The sequence below is a fragment of the Chiloscyllium plagiosum genome, chromosome 38, assembly GCF_004010195.1.
Source record: "Chiloscyllium plagiosum isolate BGI_BamShark_2017 chromosome 38, ASM401019v2, whole genome shotgun sequence".
NCBI classification, from domain to species: Eukaryota; Metazoa; Chordata; class Chondrichthyes; order Orectolobiformes; family Hemiscylliidae; genus Chiloscyllium; species Chiloscyllium plagiosum.
The window spans coordinates 13,892,320-13,912,786 of NC_057747.1; the positions used below are offsets into that span (position 1 = coordinate 13,892,320).

Genomic DNA, 20,467 nt, shown 5'->3' on the forward strand with positions numbered 1-20,467 from the left:
GAAGAGAGGTTATTTGAAATTGGAGAACTTAATGTTGAGTCCTTCGGGCTGTAGGCTGCCTAGGCGGAAGATGTGGTTTTGTTCCTCCAATACGTGGTCTGATTCGCTGTGGCAATGGATGAGGCCTAAGATAGTCATGTCGGAAAGGGAATCGAATGGGAAATGAAAATGGGCAGTGACTGCGAGGTCACCCCTGTGGGCCCAGCTGAGATGCTTGGCAAAACATGCCCTAAGTTTATATTTGGTCTCACAGATATACAGAAGACCACATCGAAAGCACCAGATACATTAAACTAGTTTGGAGGAGAAGCAGGTGAACCTCTGTCTCACCTGAAAGAACTGTTTAGGGCCCTGGATAGAGGTGATGAAGGTGGTGTGCTGGCAGGTTTTGCATCTTTTACAGTTGCAGGGGAAGCTACCAGGAGGTTTGTGGAGGTTGGTGGGGAGAGTGGCGGGAACCAAGGATTAGTGAAGAGAATGGTCCTGTGGAAGGCAGAGAGGGATGGGGAGGGGAAGATGTTCTTGGTGGTGGGGTCTAATTGGAGTTAGTGCAAGTGTTTAAGGATGATATGTTGGATGCGAAGACTGGTGGGGTGGTATGTCAGGACAAGGGGGACCCTGTATTTATTGCATTTGGGGGAGTTCAGCGCAGTGCAGCAGGGAATGGAGGAGGTGCAGTGGAGGGCTATCTGGATGACAGAATGGGGAAAAGCACGTTGTTCAAATTAGTTAGACATCTGGGATGCTTGGGAGTGGAATGTCTCCTTGTCCGAGTAAATGTGATGGAGGTGGAGGTATTGGGAAAATGAGATGGAGTTCTTGTAGGATACTGGGTGGGGGGAGATGTAGTCCGGGTAGTTATGGGAGTCTGTGGGTTTATAGTAAGTGCCCATCTGTGGACTGTCGCTATAGATGGAAACTAAGAGGTCAAGAAAAGAATGCGAGGTATCCAAGATAGGCCAAGTGAATTTAAGGATGGGGTGGAAATTGTGGGTGAAGTCAATGAACTGCTCCAGTTCAGCCTGGGTGCAGGATTAATCTCTTCAGGTGTGTAAACTTATATCTTCATATCATTCGTCCTCTCGTACACAAACCCAAAGCTAGTATCTCTCTATTTGTAATTATAGACAAGTACATTTTGAAAATAACAAATAAGTCTCCAGTACATCAGCCTCAGTGATACCTTTTGGCATTTTGGAGAGTGGTGGGTCACAGCATTCCATGTGAAATCCTCGATCACAGGAATCACAAAAAAGCATGTTATCCTAGAGAAAGAAAAATTGCAGAGTATTTCAATACATAGTCACTTGTGTGTTTAAATTGTACTAAACTGTAAGCAAATGTTAAAATTACTAAGTAACTACAGTATTATGAACCTGTTTCTGGTTTAATATACATTAATGATAATATTTATTATGGGATCCTGTTCTCAGGTGGACAAATTGGTGTTCCTTTTCCAAGCCTGCAAGCCAAAAAACTGACTTCATGACTCCTTTTAGCATTGGTATAATTATTCCAATAACAATAATTGCTTCAATACAATAATTATTTCTTTTAAAGAATACTTCAAAGGTGCAAAGTAAAAAGGCACAGCAACCGATGGTGGACCTAGGAAGACATTCTGGGAGAAAGAGAGGACTGCAGATGCTGAATATCAGAGTAGAGAGTGTGGTGCTGGAAAAACACAGCAGGTCAGGCAGCATCCGAGGAGCAAGAGAATCGATGTCTCGGGCATAAACCCTTCATCAGGAATGAGGCTTGTGAGCCAAGGCGAGGGGTGGGGGTGGGGGAAGGTAGTTGACAGTATGATAGGTAGACGGAAGTGGGAGTAATAGTGATAGAACGGAGAGGAGGGTAGAGTGGATCGGTGGGAAGGAAGACAGACAGTTCATGAGGGTGATGCGAAGTTGAAAGGTTGGATCTGGGTTACCCCCCCCCCCCCGCACAGCAACAAAACTATCTTGTGCTGGCAAAAGCACCTTACTTAGTTGGCATCCTGTGCATCATGCTCAACACACACTCCCTCGACCTTCAGTGCATTGTGATTGAAATGTACGCCTTCTTTTTGAGACGCATTGCAGCAGTTCGGCAAAGTGCTTCACAGCATCTTCCAATTCCCTGATCTCTAGAGCTTAGTAGAACAAGAGGTACACGTATGTGACAACATCAGCATCTGCAAATTTCAAGTCATGCTCAATCCTGACTTGGAATTATATCACTGTTCCTTCATCATTACCAGGTCAATATCTTGGACCTCACAACTTTGAAATACTCTGCATGTACCGAACCAACACTGGCCACAGTGATTCAAGAAGACAGCTCACAAATACCTTTTCAAGAGCAACTGGTGCATGCCTCATCAACCTTGATGTCACATAAACAAATTAAAATCATACGACATAGAACAGTACATTAACCTAAACTACACGCCCCTCAATTTACTGCCGCCCATGTGCTTGTCCAGTAGCTGCTTAAACATCCCTAACTCTACTACCACCGCTGGCAGTGCATTCCATGCATCCACTACTCTCAGTATAAAGAAACTACCTCTGACATCACTCCTATACCTTCCTCCAGTCACCTTAAAATTATGACTTCTTGAGAGAGCCATTCCTGTCTTAGGGAAAGGTGTCTCGCTATTTACTCCATCTATGCTTCTCATTACCTTGTATACCTCTATCAAGTCACCTCTCTATCTTCTTCTCTCCAGTTTGAAAAGTCCTAGCTCACGCAACCTCTCTTCATAAGATAAGCCCTCCAATCCAGGCAGCATCCTGCTAAGTCTCCTCTACGCCCTGTCAAACCATCCACATCCTTCCTATAATGACGCAACCAGAACTGGACACAATCTTCCAAGTGTGATCTAACCAAGGTTTTATAGAGCTGCAGCAAACCCTTCTGGCTCTTAAACTCAATCACCCTGTTAATGAAAGCCAAAACACCATATGCCTTCTTTACAACCCTCTCAACTTGGGCGGCAACTTTGAGGAATCTACGTATGTGGACCCCAAGATCCCACTGTTCCTCCACACTGCCAAGAATCCTGCCTTTAACCCTGTATTCAGTATTAAAATTCGACCTTCCAAAATGAGTCACTTCGCACTTATCCAGATTGAATTCCATCTGCCACTTCTCAACCAGGTCCTGCATCCTGTCAATGTCTTGTTGTAGCCTGCAACAGCTCTTGACACTATCTACAATACTACCGACCTTTGTGTCATTGGCAAACGTACTAACCACGTCATTTCTTTATCCAAATCATTTATACAAATTACAACAAGCAGAGGCCCAAGAACAGATCTCTGCAGGACTCCACTGGTCGGTGACCTCCAGACAGAATACTTTCCATCGCTGTCTTCTATCGGCCAGCCAATTCTGTATCCAGACAGCCAAATTTCCCTGCATCCCATACTGCCTAACTTCCTGGATGAGCCTACCTTGGGGATCCTTATCAAATGCCTTTCTGAAACCCATATACACCACATCCACTGCTTGGCCATCGTCAGCATGTCTCGCTACATCCTTAAAGAACTCAATAAGGCTTGTGAGGCATGACCTGCTCCTCACAAAGCCATGCTATCTTTAATCAAAATATGTTTTTCCAAGTAGTCATAAATCCTATCTCTCAGGATCCTTTCCATACCTTGCTTACCACAGATGTAAGACTGACTTGCTCTACAATTCCCAGGGAATTCCTTTTCCCTTTCTTGAACTGAGGAACAACATTCATCTCCCTGCAATTATCTGGTACTACCCCTGAGGAGAGTGAGGATGCAAAGATTATCACTAGAGGCGCAGCAATCTCATTCCTCACTTCCCGTAGTAATCTTGGATATATCTGGTCTGGCCCTGGGGACTTATCTATCTTGATGCTTCCCAGAATTTCCAGCACATCCACTTTCTTACTATCAATCTGTTCAAATCTATTAACCTGGTCCATGGTGTTCTCACTATCAACAAGGTCCCTCACGCTTCAAAATATTTCCATTTCAAAATTCATACAAACTAGAGAGTCTCCAAAAATGGTTTGGTCACTTGGCAACAAGTTTCATTGCTTCTAATGTACAAAGGTACCTTACAGAAAGCAAGTACTAATTTTGCACTACTGATAATAGATTCATAAATAAAGCGGAAACTGAGCATTCTTCAGAGATTAAAATCAATGGTGAGCAAATTGAGGGTGCAAAGAACAATTGAAGGAAGAGAAACAAAGCATGGGAAGGGAAGCAGCAAAGTAAAGGAGGAAAGGATCGGAAATAGAAAAAGGGAAAGAACAAAGGAAGAGAGAGAAAAGGGAAAGAGAGAGAAGGGGAAGGGAGAGTGAGGAGGGGGACAGTAAAGGAGGGGAAGCGGGGACGTGAGAAGTAAGAGAATGGGATGGGGTGAGAGGGTAGGAGTTAGTGAACAAATACTTACAGCATTTTTTCCTTGATCTCGACAAGCACTGCAGGTCTTGCACTCAATACACTGCCATCTTAAGGTTTTCACATGGGCAGTTAACTCTGGAGAGAACTTTAAACATGATGGATGCCCTTCAAAAAAGAAAAACAATTTCAACTGCTCATTTTAATGCTGAGATTTCTGTAGTCAGTGTCATCATAATGAACTTTTCATGATAGTTCATTCTGCAAATGCACCGAAGGGTATAGTATTAAATTATCTAAAATATTCCCAAATTCAATGCCTCATCTCTGCTGTCTCAGCTACAGCAGCAATAACATAAGTGGCCTGTAAAAAAAGAAAATCAGAGAAGATTTACTTTATATGAACTTTTACACATGGGATAATGCCAAGAACAGGACTCTTGTTTACTTACAATCCTGTTAACATTCCAGTACCTAATGACCAACCTTACCTATGAACAGCCATATAGGAAAAATACTGAAGGGCCATTGGTGAACAAATGAGTTGCAATTATGGTCCACTGGAATTAGGTGAGAATTCAGACATTTGGTAAAGACGAGTCGACGAAATAAAAGAACAGGAATGAAAGTAAAAAAGTCATCCCTTCATAAAGATTGAAGGATAAAGAACTATTTTTAGAATTAAAAAAAATTTAGACTGAAAGAAAGATGGAATGAGTTGTGCATGAGAGAGATGGAGACAGACCTAGAAGCTCAACAACTGGACACTGAGGAAAGTTTGGAAAATCTATTACATTTTATGGTCAAATTTAAAAGAAAGATAACCTAAATGTACAAGAGGCATGCTTAAGCTTTGATAAGTTTGGAAAAGAGGGTGGATATTCTGTAGAAGAATATATAATGGGATTTGATAGTCTATATTCAAGATTGTAAAAATTTTATTTAAAGATTCCCAATTATGTGCTTACCTTTAAACTGTTGGACTATGCCAAGATGTCCAAAATGACATCACTAGTTTCAGAAAGAAACACACTTTTGGAGCAGGTGTCAGAAGCCTTTAAAAAAGTGCCTTAAATAACATTCATTCACAGTGGCTTTCGTAGCTCAAATGGGGCATTCGGCAATAACGTAAATAACAAAAAGCCAATGGTAGCAGAAATGAAAGACAGCCCAAATACAGGCTGACAGCATCAATACGAAATGAAAATCATAATTAAAATGAGAGCAGGTAGAGGTGCATCCTGCAATTATAGGCAACAGCAACTGGGTAACTTTAACAGAAGTACGAATCTCAGGAATTGCAGAAACATGGTTAACAGATGTTTCAGATGGGATACAAAATATCATTATGCATTGAATTGTCCTAAATGGCAGTCAAGTCGCCACAGTCTTACCAGACCATACAGCTGCTCTCTCATTAGAGAGAGACAACTGGTGGTGATTTAATTGGAGGGTCACCATACCTCAAGGGGCAAGGTTGAGAGTGAGAGTCTTTCATGGTAACCTCAGCCGGTGTAGGGATTGAACCCTTACTATTGGCGTCACATTGCTTTGTCCAGCCAATTGTGCTAAATTGACCCTCAGCAAGGTTTTCAAATTGTCTGCCACACAGAAGGCTTGGAAGGAGAAAACAATGATATTGATCAGACAGAAAGTGTACAGTTACAAGAAGCCGCAGCCTAGTTGTGAATATTTTAGGTCCGGAGTTAATTCAGCTGCACGGCGTTGGGACATACAATGTGTGCAGCGGATTGATTAAGAAGTTACCTAAATTCTTGAAAGGACAAGGACTGGAAGTAGTGTTAACAACTTTGAGAGTTCTACAAATTTCAGGTATTGGAGGGAAACATGCTGGAATCACTAAAGAGGTGATGACTCCGTATAACATAACTGGGCTAAACCATTTTACCAACACCCAATATCAAATGATATATTTTTATTGTTGAGCAGGCTGCCTGAGGAAAAACCTCAAACTGGATATAAATTATTACAAGGTAATTGTTATTGGGAAATCAGTGGATTTATTCTTTACACAATCTGGATATTAATGTATTTAATGAGATCCAACTTCTCTAATTAAAATATTCAACAAGTGTTAATGCCATCAGATGATAGGAGTTCAAAAGAAAAAGGCTAACTAACATAAAACCAAAACAGATGTTTGCTTATCAATATTCACACTCTTTCAAACTTTTTCCAAGGACACAGGAGTAATGGATGTTGAGTACCCCTATAAAAGGGATCAATGATAAGTGTGATATTTAAAAAAAATACAGAAGGTATCACAGCCCATGGCAAGAGACTTTAACAAAGTTGCAGCAATGGACTTGCAAGTATGGGAATAAGCAGAAAAACACTTTCATTTTGAAATTCGTAGTCATGGCAACTAGATTTAAGCAGTCTGCAATAATATATAAAGAGTAAGGAGCAATAGTAGTCAAGGTATTAGTGAAATGGGTAGGAATTGGATTGAAATAAGCTAAATTCCTAATAGACAATTGGGGAATAGGTGAAAACAGACAAAAATTGCTAATGATGAATTTAGAGATAAGTGGGAAAATAAAGTGCTATGGCAATAAACACAGCAGGAGAGGGGACTTATAGTAATGGCGTGTCAGAAAGAAATCAAGCAGTAATACATGCGATGCTTTACAAACTCCGAATCGAACAACCAACTTGCACATTAAAATCTGCCCTGCCATGGGCAGTCATTGCGAACATTTCACTGCAGATAGTAGGGGACCACAGTGCACATTGATTGGTTTTGGGAAGAAATCCAAAAATTGCTTCAATAATAAGTAAGCACCACCCGGCTTGGGAAGGGACTGTAATTAACTCCACTTTTTCTGTGCACTTGAGTGCCCTGCATGTAAGGAGAAGAGCCTTCAATAAAGCTGAGATTTCAAAGAAACTTTTACGAGTCTCACAGCATCGTATAAGACCATCGTAAAAAGTTAAAGACAAGGATAGAAAATTCGAGAAGGTACAGATGGAAAAACTGTAATTTCACAGCATGGGAACCAAACTATTAGTGAGCATTGCTAGAGTTTAATAGCCAATAATTACATATTTGCAAGTCATAGAAACTAATGAGACACCATACTTCATGTATATATATATAGGAAAATTATGAAGACCATGTTAGAGTTGACTCCATACAGATTAATTGATGTAAAGAAGCAGGACAAGGTATTTGCCTGACAGACAACATAGAAGTTAAGACTAAAGTACCATATTTGCCAGAAGAGGCCTGTAAATGGAAGATGCTACCACTACAGAGAGAATAATGAAAGCTGCTAGTAAATACAAACAATGTGGAAGATGAGAGTTGGGGGTAAGATTGATGGTTTGGCAAAATCAGATAAAGAGATGGAAGACCAGAAAATGCAGTCCAAGTTTTGAAATTGGACCTGAAATTTAATGTAACCCTTGGATATTGCTTCCTAAATATTTTCCCTCTGCGATCCCATTTGCAGCTCAAAAATTGTTGTCCTTACGTGAGAGCTGGACTATAACTGTGATGGTTAGGTCAGAGCTCTGTGGCAGTCATTGCTGGAAAAGCACAGCAGGTCAGGCAGCATCCGAGGAGCAGGAAAATCGACGTTTCGGGCAGGAGCCCTTTATCACCCTCCACTCCTGGCACCTTCCCCTGCCACTGCAGGAATTACAAAACCTGCGCCCACACCTTCCCCCCTCACCTCCATCCAAGGCCCCAAAGGTGCCTTCCATATCCATCAAAGTTTCACCTGTACTTCCACATATATCATTTATTGCATTCGTTGCTCTGGCTGGACTGCAGAGCTGAGAGATCTGATCAGTCTGCTGTGGAATCGCTTAGCTCTGTCTGTGAGTCTCCTTTACACTGGGAAGACTGGACACCTTCTTGCAGAGTGCTTCAGGGAACATCTCCGGGACAGTCGCACCAATCAACCCCACCACCCCATGGCTGAACATTTCAACTCCCCCTCCCACTTTGCCGAGGATATGCAGGTCCAGGGCCTCCTCCATCGCCATTCCCTCACCACCCGACACCTGGAAGAAGAACATCTTATCTTTCACCTCGGAACCCTTCACCCCAGGGCATCAATGTGGACTTCACCAGTCTCTTTTCCCCTTCCCCCACCTTACCCAGTTCCAAACTTCCAGCTCAGCACCATCGTCATGACCTGCTCCACCTGTCAATCCTCCTTCCCACCTTTCCGATCCACCGTCCTGTGACCTATCACCTTTACCCAGTCCTCCATCCACCCATTGCACTTTCAACCACCTTCTCCCCAGCCCCACCCCCTCCCATTTATCTCTCCACTCCGCGAGGCTTCCTTATTCCAACTAAGTGAGCGGCTTTATACTGGATAATGCCACGCATCTCGAGTGTTGTTGGAGCTGCACTTATCCAGCAGAGCCCTGAATTGTGCTTTGTAATGGGTTATTCACTCCAGGATTCTCAGCCTCTGGCCTGCACTTCTAGCCATGGTATTTATAAAGATAATCCAGTTCAGTTTCTGGTTAATGGCAACCCTAGAATGTTGACAGTGGAGTTTCAACGATAGCAATACCATTTTATGTCAAGGCTAGGTGGTTAGGATCTCTCTTGTTGGAGATAGTCACTGACTGGCACAAATGTTTCTGCCACTTGTCAGCTTGAACCTGGATATTGTCCAGTCTTGCTGCATTTAGACAGAGACTGCTTCAGTATCTGAGGAGTCACAAATATTGATGAATATTGTGCAATTGTCAGCCACCATTTCCAGTTTTGAACTTATGTTGGAGGAAAGGTTATTGATGAAGCAGCCGAGGATGGTTAGACCGAGGATACTCCCCTGCCACGATGTCCCAGAACTGAGATAACTATCCTCCAAAGACCGCAATGATCTTCCTTTGTGCCAGGTATGACTGCAAATACCAGAGAGCTTTCCTCATTTTGCATTAACTCCATTTTTGCTCGGGCTTCTGATACCACACCTGGTTAATTGCAACCTTGATGTCAAGACATTCACACTCTCCCCTCCTCCAGAATTCAATTTGTTGTCAATATTTGGATCAAGGCTGTAATGACGTCTGGAGTTCAGTGGCTGTACCAAACTCAAACTGAATATCAGTGAGCAAGTGTTGTTTGACAGCATTGTGAAATGACACTTTTATCGCTTTATTGATATTTGAAAGTAGATTGATGGGGCAGTAATTGGTCAAGTTGGATGTGTCATACTTTTTCTGAACAGAACATGCCTGGACAATTTTCCACACTATTGCACAGACTGCAATATTGTAGCTGGATTTGAACAGCCTGGCTAGGGGCTCAACTAGTTCCAGAGACCATCTTCAGTATTATTGCCAGAATACTGTCAGGACTCAATGATTTTAAACTTTTCTTGATTGCACATTAAGTGAAATCGGTTGAAGACTTGCATCTGTGATGCTGGTGACCTCAGAGGAGGGAAACACTCAGCACCTATGGCTGAAGATCAATGTAAGTTCTACAGCCTTGATTTTTGCACTGATGAGTTGGTTGCCTCCATCATTGAAGAAGGGAGCATTTATTAAGGCCCCGACTCCTTTTAGTTGTTTAATTGTCCATCATCATTCATGACTAGATGTGGCTGGACTGCAGAGCTGAGATCTGATCAGTCTGTTGTGGAATCGCTTAGCTCTGTCTGTCAGGTGCTGTTTGGCATGCAGGAATGCACAGTGGTCACTCTTACTGATGAGGTCATTGACAGATGCATCCGAAGCATAAATATTGGTGAGGATCACTGGTTCCTTTGCCATCAGCTCCTCAATAGCTACAATACTGTCCTTTAGATCTTGACCAGCTGCCAGTAATTATGCAGCCATGTCATTCTTTGTGAAGGACATTGAAGTCACTCATCCAGAGTACAGTTTTGTGCTCTTGTCACTCTCAGTAATTTCTTTGTCTATAGTGTTCAACATGGAGGATACGCTGGGTGGAAGGGATGTGGGAACAGTCATGGTAATTAGCAGGAGGCTTTCTTCTCTATGTTCCACCTAATGCCTTAAGTCTTACTTGGGCCGGACATCAATGTTGAGAGCTCCCTGGCTAAGTACCATGTAAGTATATATTACTATGCAGCTATCTATGCTGGGTTTGTCCTGACACAGGCCTCTAGTGCAAAAAAAAAGCAACCCTCTACCACCACCCTCTGTCCCCAATCAACAAGCCAATTTTGTATCCAAATGGCTAGGTCTTTCTGGATCCCAAATCATTAAATTTAAATTGGAATGACTAGGCAGCAGGAGCAAACTCTCTTGCTGGTCAGATGACCAACAGCAGGTCCTGACAAGCCAAACAGATGATCTCAGCAAATTCCATTTATTGTGTGCAGTTTTGGTCACCATACTATAGGAAGGATGTGGAGGCACTGGAACGGGTGCAGAGGAGGTTTACCAGGATGTTGCCTGGTATGGTAGGAAGATCGTATGAGGAAAGGCTGAGGCACTTGGGGAAGTTTTCATTGGAGAAAAGAAGGTTTGGGGTGACTTGATAGAGGTGTACAAGATGATTAGGGGTTTAGATAGGGTTGACCATGAGAACCTTTTTCCATGTATGGAGTCAGCTATTACAAGGGGGCATAGCTTTAAATTAAGGGGTGGTAGGTATAGGACAGATGTTAGGGGTAGATTCTTTACTCAGCGAGTCGTGAGTTCATGGAATGCCCTGCCAGTAGCAGTGGTGGACTCTCCCTCTTTATGGGCATTTAAGCGGGCATTGGATAGGCATATGGAGGATAGTGGGCTAGTGTAGGTTAGGTGGGCTTGGATCGGCGCAACATCGAGGGCCAAAGGGCCTGTACTGCGCTGTATTTTTCTATGTTCTATGTACTGCCTTCCTTTTTCTTACCCTTAACACCAATATTTGTGTGTGTGTGTCTAGGAAGTATTTTATAAAGGGATTAGAGTTTTTATTAGTAGGGTTATAGATCAATGATTCATAATTGTTTACCTGGAGCTTGAAACTATTCATTTGCAATAAACAGTAATTCTTGCTAAGTACTGGTCTGTGCTTCCTATCAACTTGGGTCCAACAGGCAGGTAAATTGTGAAATGTTGCATACTTTTATAAAATCTAACTTCTGTGTCAACTCTGGGAATTGCTGGCCTCGTTTTCTACCTGCTAACACAGTAAGGTATAACAATATGAAGTTCGTCCTTTTCAGTGGTGATTCATATGCTGATGTTCAGGATCTATTTGAGTCTAGCAGGCATTTATCAGACATTTACTGGAAAAGGATAATAAATATCATCTAATGGCCTGGGAAATCACTCTTAGTTAAAAGCTTCTGAAATATTGGTGGAAGTAGAGGCGATAAATACGGGCATGTATTTATCCAAAATTCTAAAGGAAATCCAATACAATGGATAGCCTGACAAAAGTTTGCCCATGGAGTGTAGTGAATAACTTTTTGGGACAACGTACACTTGACTGGTGTCAAATGATTAAGAATTGAATGTTCTAGCTGAAAAAAAATTAGAAAGACAACATTTGCCTTGAAACAATTCAGCAATTGTCAGAAATTTTCAGAAATGAAAGATGCTTTCACTCAGTGGAGATGTTTAAACAATGACACCTGATGGTGTGACGAAGGAGTCATAAGAACATTTTAAAATCAATTTTTGTTTGGGTCACTAATTAATTACAATTTATTGTATTTAAAGAAAGAGGATTAATGTAAAGTTGTATATTATCAAAACATCAAAAAAGAATTCAATTCTTGATCGGTTGTATTTTAAGCAGGTATAAAATGAAAAATAATGATTTTGTTCAGTTTTAATTAGTTTTGTTCAAAGATTGTAGATTGTTTGTATATGTCTTTTCTTATTTAAAGAGGGGAATCTGTTAATGCACAAAGCAGTTAAAAGCTTAATGATTAGAGTTAATTAATTATTTGATTAAATGAATAGATATAATAGGGAAACAAGTGGGACTGCTGTGTGTAAGTAGCTGAAGGCCCAAGTAGTCCCTTAACTGGTTTTGTATGTAAATGAATCAATTGGAACATGGTGATTTAGTGCTGGTGGTTCAAATTCCACCTACGCCAGAGATGTCTAACAACAACTCTGAACTGGTTGATTATAAAATATAGAAAGCCTGGGAGGCTCTTATGGCATAGTGGGGATATCACTACCTCGGAGGCAGGATACCCAGTATCAAGTGCCACTTGCTCCAAAGGTACATCTCTGAACAGGTTGATCCACATCAATAAATATGTCTGTTTCAGGCTTGATTTCTCACTTGTGTCCAGGTTTGCACAAAACAAAATATCACATTTAAAAATGTTACATTCTTTATGATTCAACTGACTGTGATTTTGACTTTGTGCTTCCTTCCTTCTGTACCACAATTTCTGGCAATACCATCAGTCAGTCCTGCCCTACATTGTGGAATTTCTTCCCTAAACCCCTCTTTCTCAATCATTCCACCTCTTTGCTGAAAATCCTCCTTAAAATACACTTCTTCTCAGATATAGCCATCCATTCTCTTATGGTGCAGTGGTGACCCTATTTCTGAGCCAAGAGGTCTGGGTTTGAGACCCACCTGCTCTAGAAGTTGCAATGACAGCTCTGAACAGGATGATTAGAAAATATCTACGTAGCATTAAATGAGAAATTAAGTGTTGCAAAGGTTTCCTATAAATCAAACCTTAAGTTTCAGATGTATGAAAAAATATACCATTCAGTTGAGTACTTAATTTTCTGTTGCACCAACAAAAAATGAAACAAATTAAAATCAAATGCTTTATGTAGAATACACTGTCAAAATAAAAGTTGATAAGTTCTGCAAAGAAAATCAAGCACATTTAAGTTCACAATTGACTTTGTTGAGAAATACAGACTTATCTGCATCTCATGGGTGAGGCATAAGCATTGGTCAAAAACTTCAATTCCTGGCATGTCCTGGTAGTCCCAAGGCATGAACAAAATGGGATAGGCTGCAGATGCTCAGTCCAGTGCTCCAGGTTCTTTGGTGGCTGTTGCAGAGAGTTTAGTGATGGTGGTGTGAAAACCTGATCAGTGGACACAGAATGGCAGGAAAAAGGTAAACGACAACTGCATGGTGGTTTAAAAGTGGTAAGTAGCAGCAGGTAGCAGAGGTGCTGGGATGGCAGTCCTAAGGTAGTCAGGGCTCAGAAAAAGTCTGGATATGAGTTTGTGGTCAAAAGGTTGCTGGCTTTGTGTTGGAGAGAGAACCGGTCTCCATAAAGCCAAATTGTAGCAGTTGCCTCTGAAGAGCTTGGGGCATCATTGTAATTGCAGGAGGCATTTGGTCACCAACAGTGGAGATGAAATAAGCCCATAAGGAGTACTTATTTGGTGCAACTCAGAAATACTGGAGCACAGAGAAACGTAGGACATTGGAAACCTAGTGAAGTTAGATGTCTGCAAAAGAGCTGGAACTTAGCTGTAGTCTCAGGAACCCAGTGGAAAGCAGTCTGAATTGGAGATGAGATACTAGGGCATAGGCAGCCATCGAGCAGTCCACAACGGAGTAGCTGCAGAGGGAGTTCCAGGACTAAACTTTTGGAATTCAAGAATTGGAATACTTTGCAAAGGAGACCAAACTATAGAGAGATTTGGTGACATAGTTCATTAAGTCCTATGGGAGGGCGTGGATGGCTGACAATCTGTGGGATCGGTCTTGCCCTCATCAACAATTTGACATATGCTGTGGGATTTTCCACCACAGTTTAATGACTCACATTTACGTTATGTTTACCAAGGAACCTTGTGACTCTGTTCTCTTAGTCGTTACCTGGATCTCAAGTTCCTCTACATCAAACAAAACAATGTTTCAGGTCCCTAACCAGACTGTATCATAATTTGCAGTCTTGTGAGGGATCATAATAACAAAGATATAACAGACCTAGTACTGAAATTCCAAAAAGACATAATTACAAGTAATTTAGAAAACTGTTGCTGATTTTTGAAATGGGGGATGAAGAAACAATTGATACACTACTCACATTTTCAGTGAGCAGAGCTAACTATCATTAATACATGCATTGTCATGCTATATGTTTTTACTTGATGTCAGGAAGCATTTTATGACAATGAAAAACAGAAAATTGGAGTTATATATGAGAATGTTATTTTTTGGCCATATTTTAATCAATATTTATGACAATTAGGAATAGGATTTTATTGTAGTTCCAAATGTCAAACTAAAATATTCTTATTTCATGTTTTCATGTTTTAATATTGTAACAGCTAAAAACATTAACAAGATTTCCAGTCCATGAAACACAGTATTGTACTGTGTACAGATACAATGCATTGTATATTAAAAGTAACAAAATGATCACACAGTTCTGCATAAACCACCTCCACTTCCTTTCTTGTGAAGAATTTTATGAATACTTTGTAACAGCTGAACCATAACTATTAAACTTCATTAAATCTCTCCTTTACTGAGAAAAGCTATTATTGGAAAAAAATGCACAAGTTCTGTTAGTCAGGTATAATGGATTACCATGTCTTATCAATGCACCTCTGTATTTCAGTATGCTTGCTGCAACTACAGCATCACCCAATACATCTGTGCAGCTAATTAAAGATAATTTGATCCTAATGAGGCAGAACGAGTATCAGCATTAATTTAAATACAAGTCGATCCATGAAAGTCATATAATGATTTGCCTACAAAAATCTCCCATCTTCTCTCATAACTTTTGGAGATCTATGTTATATAATTAATTCTCAACTCCAGTTCATGCAGTTACAACTTTGCAAAAATATATTGTGAGTCAAGGCTGACCATTTGGTTATGAGCAATAAATGAAAAAAAGTCAAACAAAGCAATCATCATTTGTTATCAGTGTTTTGGACTATAAACAACTGATGTGACAGCCAATTTATGTTCCAGTCTAACTGAAGTTCTTTGATGAAATCACAGGAAAATATGAAATGTAAATTTTTTTTATGCTTGTTTCTATTTGTTTTAATATTATGAAAAAGTGGACCCTTTAATATTCATTTCCAACAAGAATATTCTCCTTTCATATTTCCTAATTCTGATCAACTACCAGTCTCACATGTTCTTAAATTCATACACATGGAAAAAAGTTATACTGTAGAGGAATCAGCTCCATAAAACATTGACCAGAAATAAGAGTGAAACATCTATGAAATTAATATCTGCAGCAACACATTTATGAATTTCTAACAATAGCAAAGAGAGCAGTTTCTGCAAGACACTATCAATGTCAGTCTTCGTTGTGCCAACAGGAAGTGTGGAATAGCCACTCTCATGACCCACTGTCTCAAAAAATCCATCTCTGAGAAAGTATCCCACCTTGCAACGTTTCTCTGCCTACAGAACAACCTCGGTTATCTGAACGTCAATTATCCAAATTTCAGATTATCAAGATCTCAATTGCATCTCATTGCCTACTTGCATTTCAATTGAATGCATTTAATGCATCATTTTGTAAATTTGAACAGCAAATTAGATGCAGGTATGTTTTAATAAATAATTAACTTCAAATATATACTCAACATGTGACGTCAGAGTTAAGTCTTATACTTTTTATAAAAAGACTCTCCGATACTTATTCTCCCCGAGGACAAAGGTTTATGGTTGTGAACACACAAGAATAACGTATGTGCAAGTCCAAGCTTTGAGCTCGAACAGCAAGATTCCCTCTCAACATTGACTCACACATTGGAGAGTTAAGACAAAAAGTGCACTTGCACTTTTCGTTTCCGTTGCTTTTTCCCCATTATCCCATGACAACTCTTTTTCCAAACAAAATGCTTTCAATATCTTTCAGCTGATAAGAAAATTTAATGCAACTTGTTTTTGATGGGGGAGAGCAAATCGTAGTGAGATCGCACACATGAAAATAAACAGGAGGAAAACATTACCCCCTAAAAATAAATTGATGAGAAGACGGAAAATGAAGTCAGCGAAAAAAATCTTCCCTCTCTCGTGTTCCACCTGTATTTTGCATCTCTCTCTCTCTCTCTCTCTCTCTCTAAGGGCTCGACAGTTAATGAGGAGGGAGAGACAACACTTGGTTAGTCTGGATGGCAGGACAACACCGAACAGAAAGATGCCGGCTGCTGTCGAGGACCGGGATAAAACAGAGGAAAAAGGTCAGCGGAAAATTTCACAGACTTCAGTCAAACCCGAGCCAAAAAGTGTTTTTATTTGTAAAATATCATGAATGCTTAAGTAATATGCAGTGTTTGTACATATTTTATTGATTGAATGAAATAAAAACTCTGTAAACATGCTTTTTTACGCAATTATGTTCAGTATGGCTTCTTTTGTTTATGATCAGATCAGTTATCGGAACAATCAGTTAAGGGAACAAAATACTCCCTGCCCGTCTCGTTCAGATAATCAAGGTTGTTCTGTACACAACCAGAATTTCCCATATGAAACAGGCAAACAAATCTTACTGGTTTTGCACATGAAAATTAAGTTTTATCACTGTTGTCACGTGTAATTATTTCATTTTTGGCTTAATTTTTAATTTTAGTTGCTATGTTTGTGAAATGACTAACATAAAAACAATTTTTCAGATTGTTTTACAATTGCTTTTTTATACTGTATTTTATTTACTCTCTTACTTTCTATGAAAAATAAAACTAACCCTCTCCAACATCTCAAATGAACTGTAAAAATACATGACACAGGTTTTCAGCTTCATTTTGATTTTTGCAATTTCACTACAGATTTCATACCTTATCATAATTGATTTACCTTAAGATAATTTGGTGAGGCAAATAGGAAAAAAACCTATTTGTCAGAAACTCAGCAGCTTTTCCCCTTTCACCTCACCTCTACTTTCCTGAAAGACATGTAAAACACTCCAAAGAGCAGAGGCCTGTTCAACCAAATTTGTTATGGAAAAAGAGTACTACATTACAATATATTTCAATACACATCCAATTCATCTGCCAAATTTAAACCTCTAGTAATGTCATTTACATATTCCAATTACAAAATGTGACTCAACAAATGGAAAACAATTCTCTCAAATGCAAAATCTTGACGACAATTCAGAGTATGCCAAAATGGCTGCATGGAAATTTACTACAATAAATTTATGAAGGTTGGGGTTTTGAACCACATTTCTTCCCACAGTTATAATGACAACCAAATTACCAGTTTGTTTAATTTTGCCATCAACTATCAGGATTAAACTTCGGTAACAATCTTTGCTTGTTCTCTATAGTTCTATACAGCTTTAGATAGTCAATGAATGTTAATGAATAGATGGTTGTGTTGTCAAATCACGCTCATTAAATATTAGACCAAGACTGATGAAACCTGTGGGACTCTTTCAGAGGACTGGAGCCTATAATCCCTTCATTTTAGATTGGATATGAATCTAGTAATAAGTCCCAAAACATTTCATATGATGAAACAGGTAACAAGTAATGATAATTAGAGGAACTATAAAGCATTAAACTGGGGTAAAATTTGGTGACAGAAAATGTCAGGGAAAGAGTTTTAGTCTATGGGATTGAGATAACAGGTGATATTCCTGCTGAGGGTTAATGAATATTTGGAAACAAGAGGTCTAAAGAGAAAAGTTTAGTGCTGTAGAAAAAAAGCAAAAAATGTGTTCCAGACAGTCCTAATTTACTGATCTTTTTCTCTTTCATCCATCATTCACTTTATCTTCTGGTTCTCATCTTCGATCCTCAGTTATTATGCAGTAATTTATCTAGGTTATATATGCATATTTCATATACCTTCAAATAACTTTCCTATCTCAATGAACATATGCTTCATAACGAAGTATTTCTGGCTCTCACAGCTTGCAACATTATTTGAGCCACTCTTGAATGATTCAATAATTTTAATTCTTCCCATAGTGAATACTTGCAAATTGGCTTGTCACATGGCTGACCCTTCTCATTAGAGACCATTAAAAAAAAAACAGAATGGAAAATCTAGCAGAGAGGACCATAATTCGTTGGCACGGTGGCTCAGTGGTTAGCATTGCTGCCTCACAGCGGCAGTGACCTGGGTTCAATTCCAGCTTCGGGCAACTGTCTGTCTGGAGTTTGCACATTCTCTCAGTGTCTATGTGGGTTTGCTCCAGGTGCTCCAGTTTCCTTCCACAGTCCATAGATGTGCATGTGAATTGGCCATGCTAAATTGCCCATAGTGCTCTGCGATGTGTAGGCTAGGTGTATTAGTCAGGGGATCTCACTCAATTGCTTAGATGTGTTTGAAACAGATACTCACATATCAAATGACTCAAGATATTAAGAACATTTCTTACCATGAAATGATAGGAGTTTCTATCTGAACATGCAACCACAAATTTATTTCTAGGCACTTTGTCCCAAGTGCTCCCTTCACCAATTATTCTGCATGCTCACATTTGTTTTTATTTTTCATCTTGAGAAAATTTTACATTGTGATAAGTCAGTTTCTTCCTCCTTCCTAGGCAATGAGGCACATAACCTGAAAATCTCTGGAATATTTCTTATTTTCCACATCTCAGAGTCACAGAGACATAACCCCAAACTAAACAAGTTCCACCTGCCTACTCTTGGTCCACATCCCTCTAAACCTTTCATATTCATGTGTCTTTTAAACATTGTAATTATGCCCACATCGATACTTCCTCAGAAAGTTCATTCCACACACAAATCATCCTGTGTGTAAAACATTTGCCCCTCATGTCTTTTTATAATCTCTTTCCTCTCACCTTAAAAATCTGCCCAAGGTATCACATTCCAGGACTGCTAACTGCCAACTCCGTTAAAATCAGCTCAAGTCTCTCATTGCTGAACATGGTCATATTCTCATCAATATCTTCACCATCGCCAGCCTTTATTTCTCAAAAACGTTTCCTCACTAATACATCTTTACTTAAACCCTTCCTTTCTTTCTAAATATTCTATTTGAATGTTGTATTTATCTGACAGCACCTTCTATCATTGCCCCTAACTTCCCACATATAACCTGCTCAGGCTCCCTGATGTTCTCTATAAGGATTTCTGAATGAAAAGCTGCAAATAGTTGTTGTATCTAAGACAATTGTTCAATTATTTTAAATATAGTTCCCAAGACCGCAGCTTTTACACATTGACGCAGATGTGAATTGTTAATATTTAATAATTACAGACATGGAAAACTGACACTAACATAGATACAATAGTAGTGATTTTTGATAAGATTTGTAGCTCAGGTTGATGATAAGTCTGTAAGTTTGCTCACTGAGTTTGATGGTTTGTTTTCAGACATTTTGTCACCCTAGTCTGTAACATCATCAGTGAGAGTCTCCAGTGAAACATTGGTGGTACGTTCTGCCTCTCTATTTATAGGTCTTGGTTTCTTAAGGTGGATTATGTCATTTCCAGTTTTTTTTTCCAAGGGTAGATAGGATCTAAATCAATAGGTTTATTGATGGAGTTCTGGTTAGAATGCCATGCCTCTCAGAATTCTCTTGCGTGTCTTTGTTTCAGCTGTCCTAGGATGTGTGTTGTCCCAGTCAAAGTGGTGTCCTACTTTGTCTGTGTATATAAAAACTAGTGATAGTGGGTCGTGTCTTTTGGTAGCCAATTGGTGTTCATGTATCCCGGTGGCAAGTTTCCTGATAGTTTGTCCTGCTAGTGGTTTTTTACAATTCTTGGATGGTATTTTGTAAATGGCGTTAATTTTGCTGGTGGTGCCTAATGGATCGTTTAGGTTCATTCATCGCTGTTAATATGTTTGTAGGTTTGTGGGCTACCATGATGCCGAAGTCATTTCTGATAAGTCTTTGCTGTAAGGTAGTGTGGCTCTACATGTTGGTTGCATTGTGTCTGCTTGTTTGTTTCTGAGGAATCAGCAGATTGTGTTTAGTGGATTCCTGCTTTTCTTGAAAACATTGTATAGATATTTTCCTTCTGCTTTTTGTAGTTCTTGGGTGCTGCAGTGTGATGTAGCTCCTTCAAGTAGCGTCTCGATGCAGCTCCATTTGTGTTTGTTGGGATGATTGCTTCTGAAGTTAAGTATTTGGTCTGTGTGGGAGTTGTTTCTCTGTAGTCGCTGGTTTGAAACTCTCTACTAACTGTACGTTCAACTGTCATGTCTAGGAATGGGAGTCTGTTGTCGTTCTCCTCCTCTGGTGAATTTTATG

The 20,467-nt window shown here is 39.8% G+C and overlaps 1 protein-coding gene across 3 annotated transcripts in view; it reads right to left on the reverse strand.

Annotated features, from left to right (window-relative positions):
* kat6b (K(lysine) acetyltransferase 6B) overlaps window positions 1-20,467 on the reverse strand; it is a 212,326-nt gene that overhangs the window by 108,718 nt on the left and 83,141 nt on the right. For all 3 annotated transcript variants that reach the window (XM_043678896.1, XM_043678898.1, XM_043678897.1), the window contains exons 4-5: window positions 4,417-4,532; window positions 1,184-1,265 (exon numbers count right to left, since the gene is read on the reverse strand). In XM_043678896.1, the coding sequence (XP_043534831.1) occupies window positions 1,184-1,265; window positions 4,417-4,532 (198 nt within the window). The remainder of the gene's footprint in view (window positions 1-1,183; window positions 1,266-4,416; window positions 4,533-20,467) is intronic.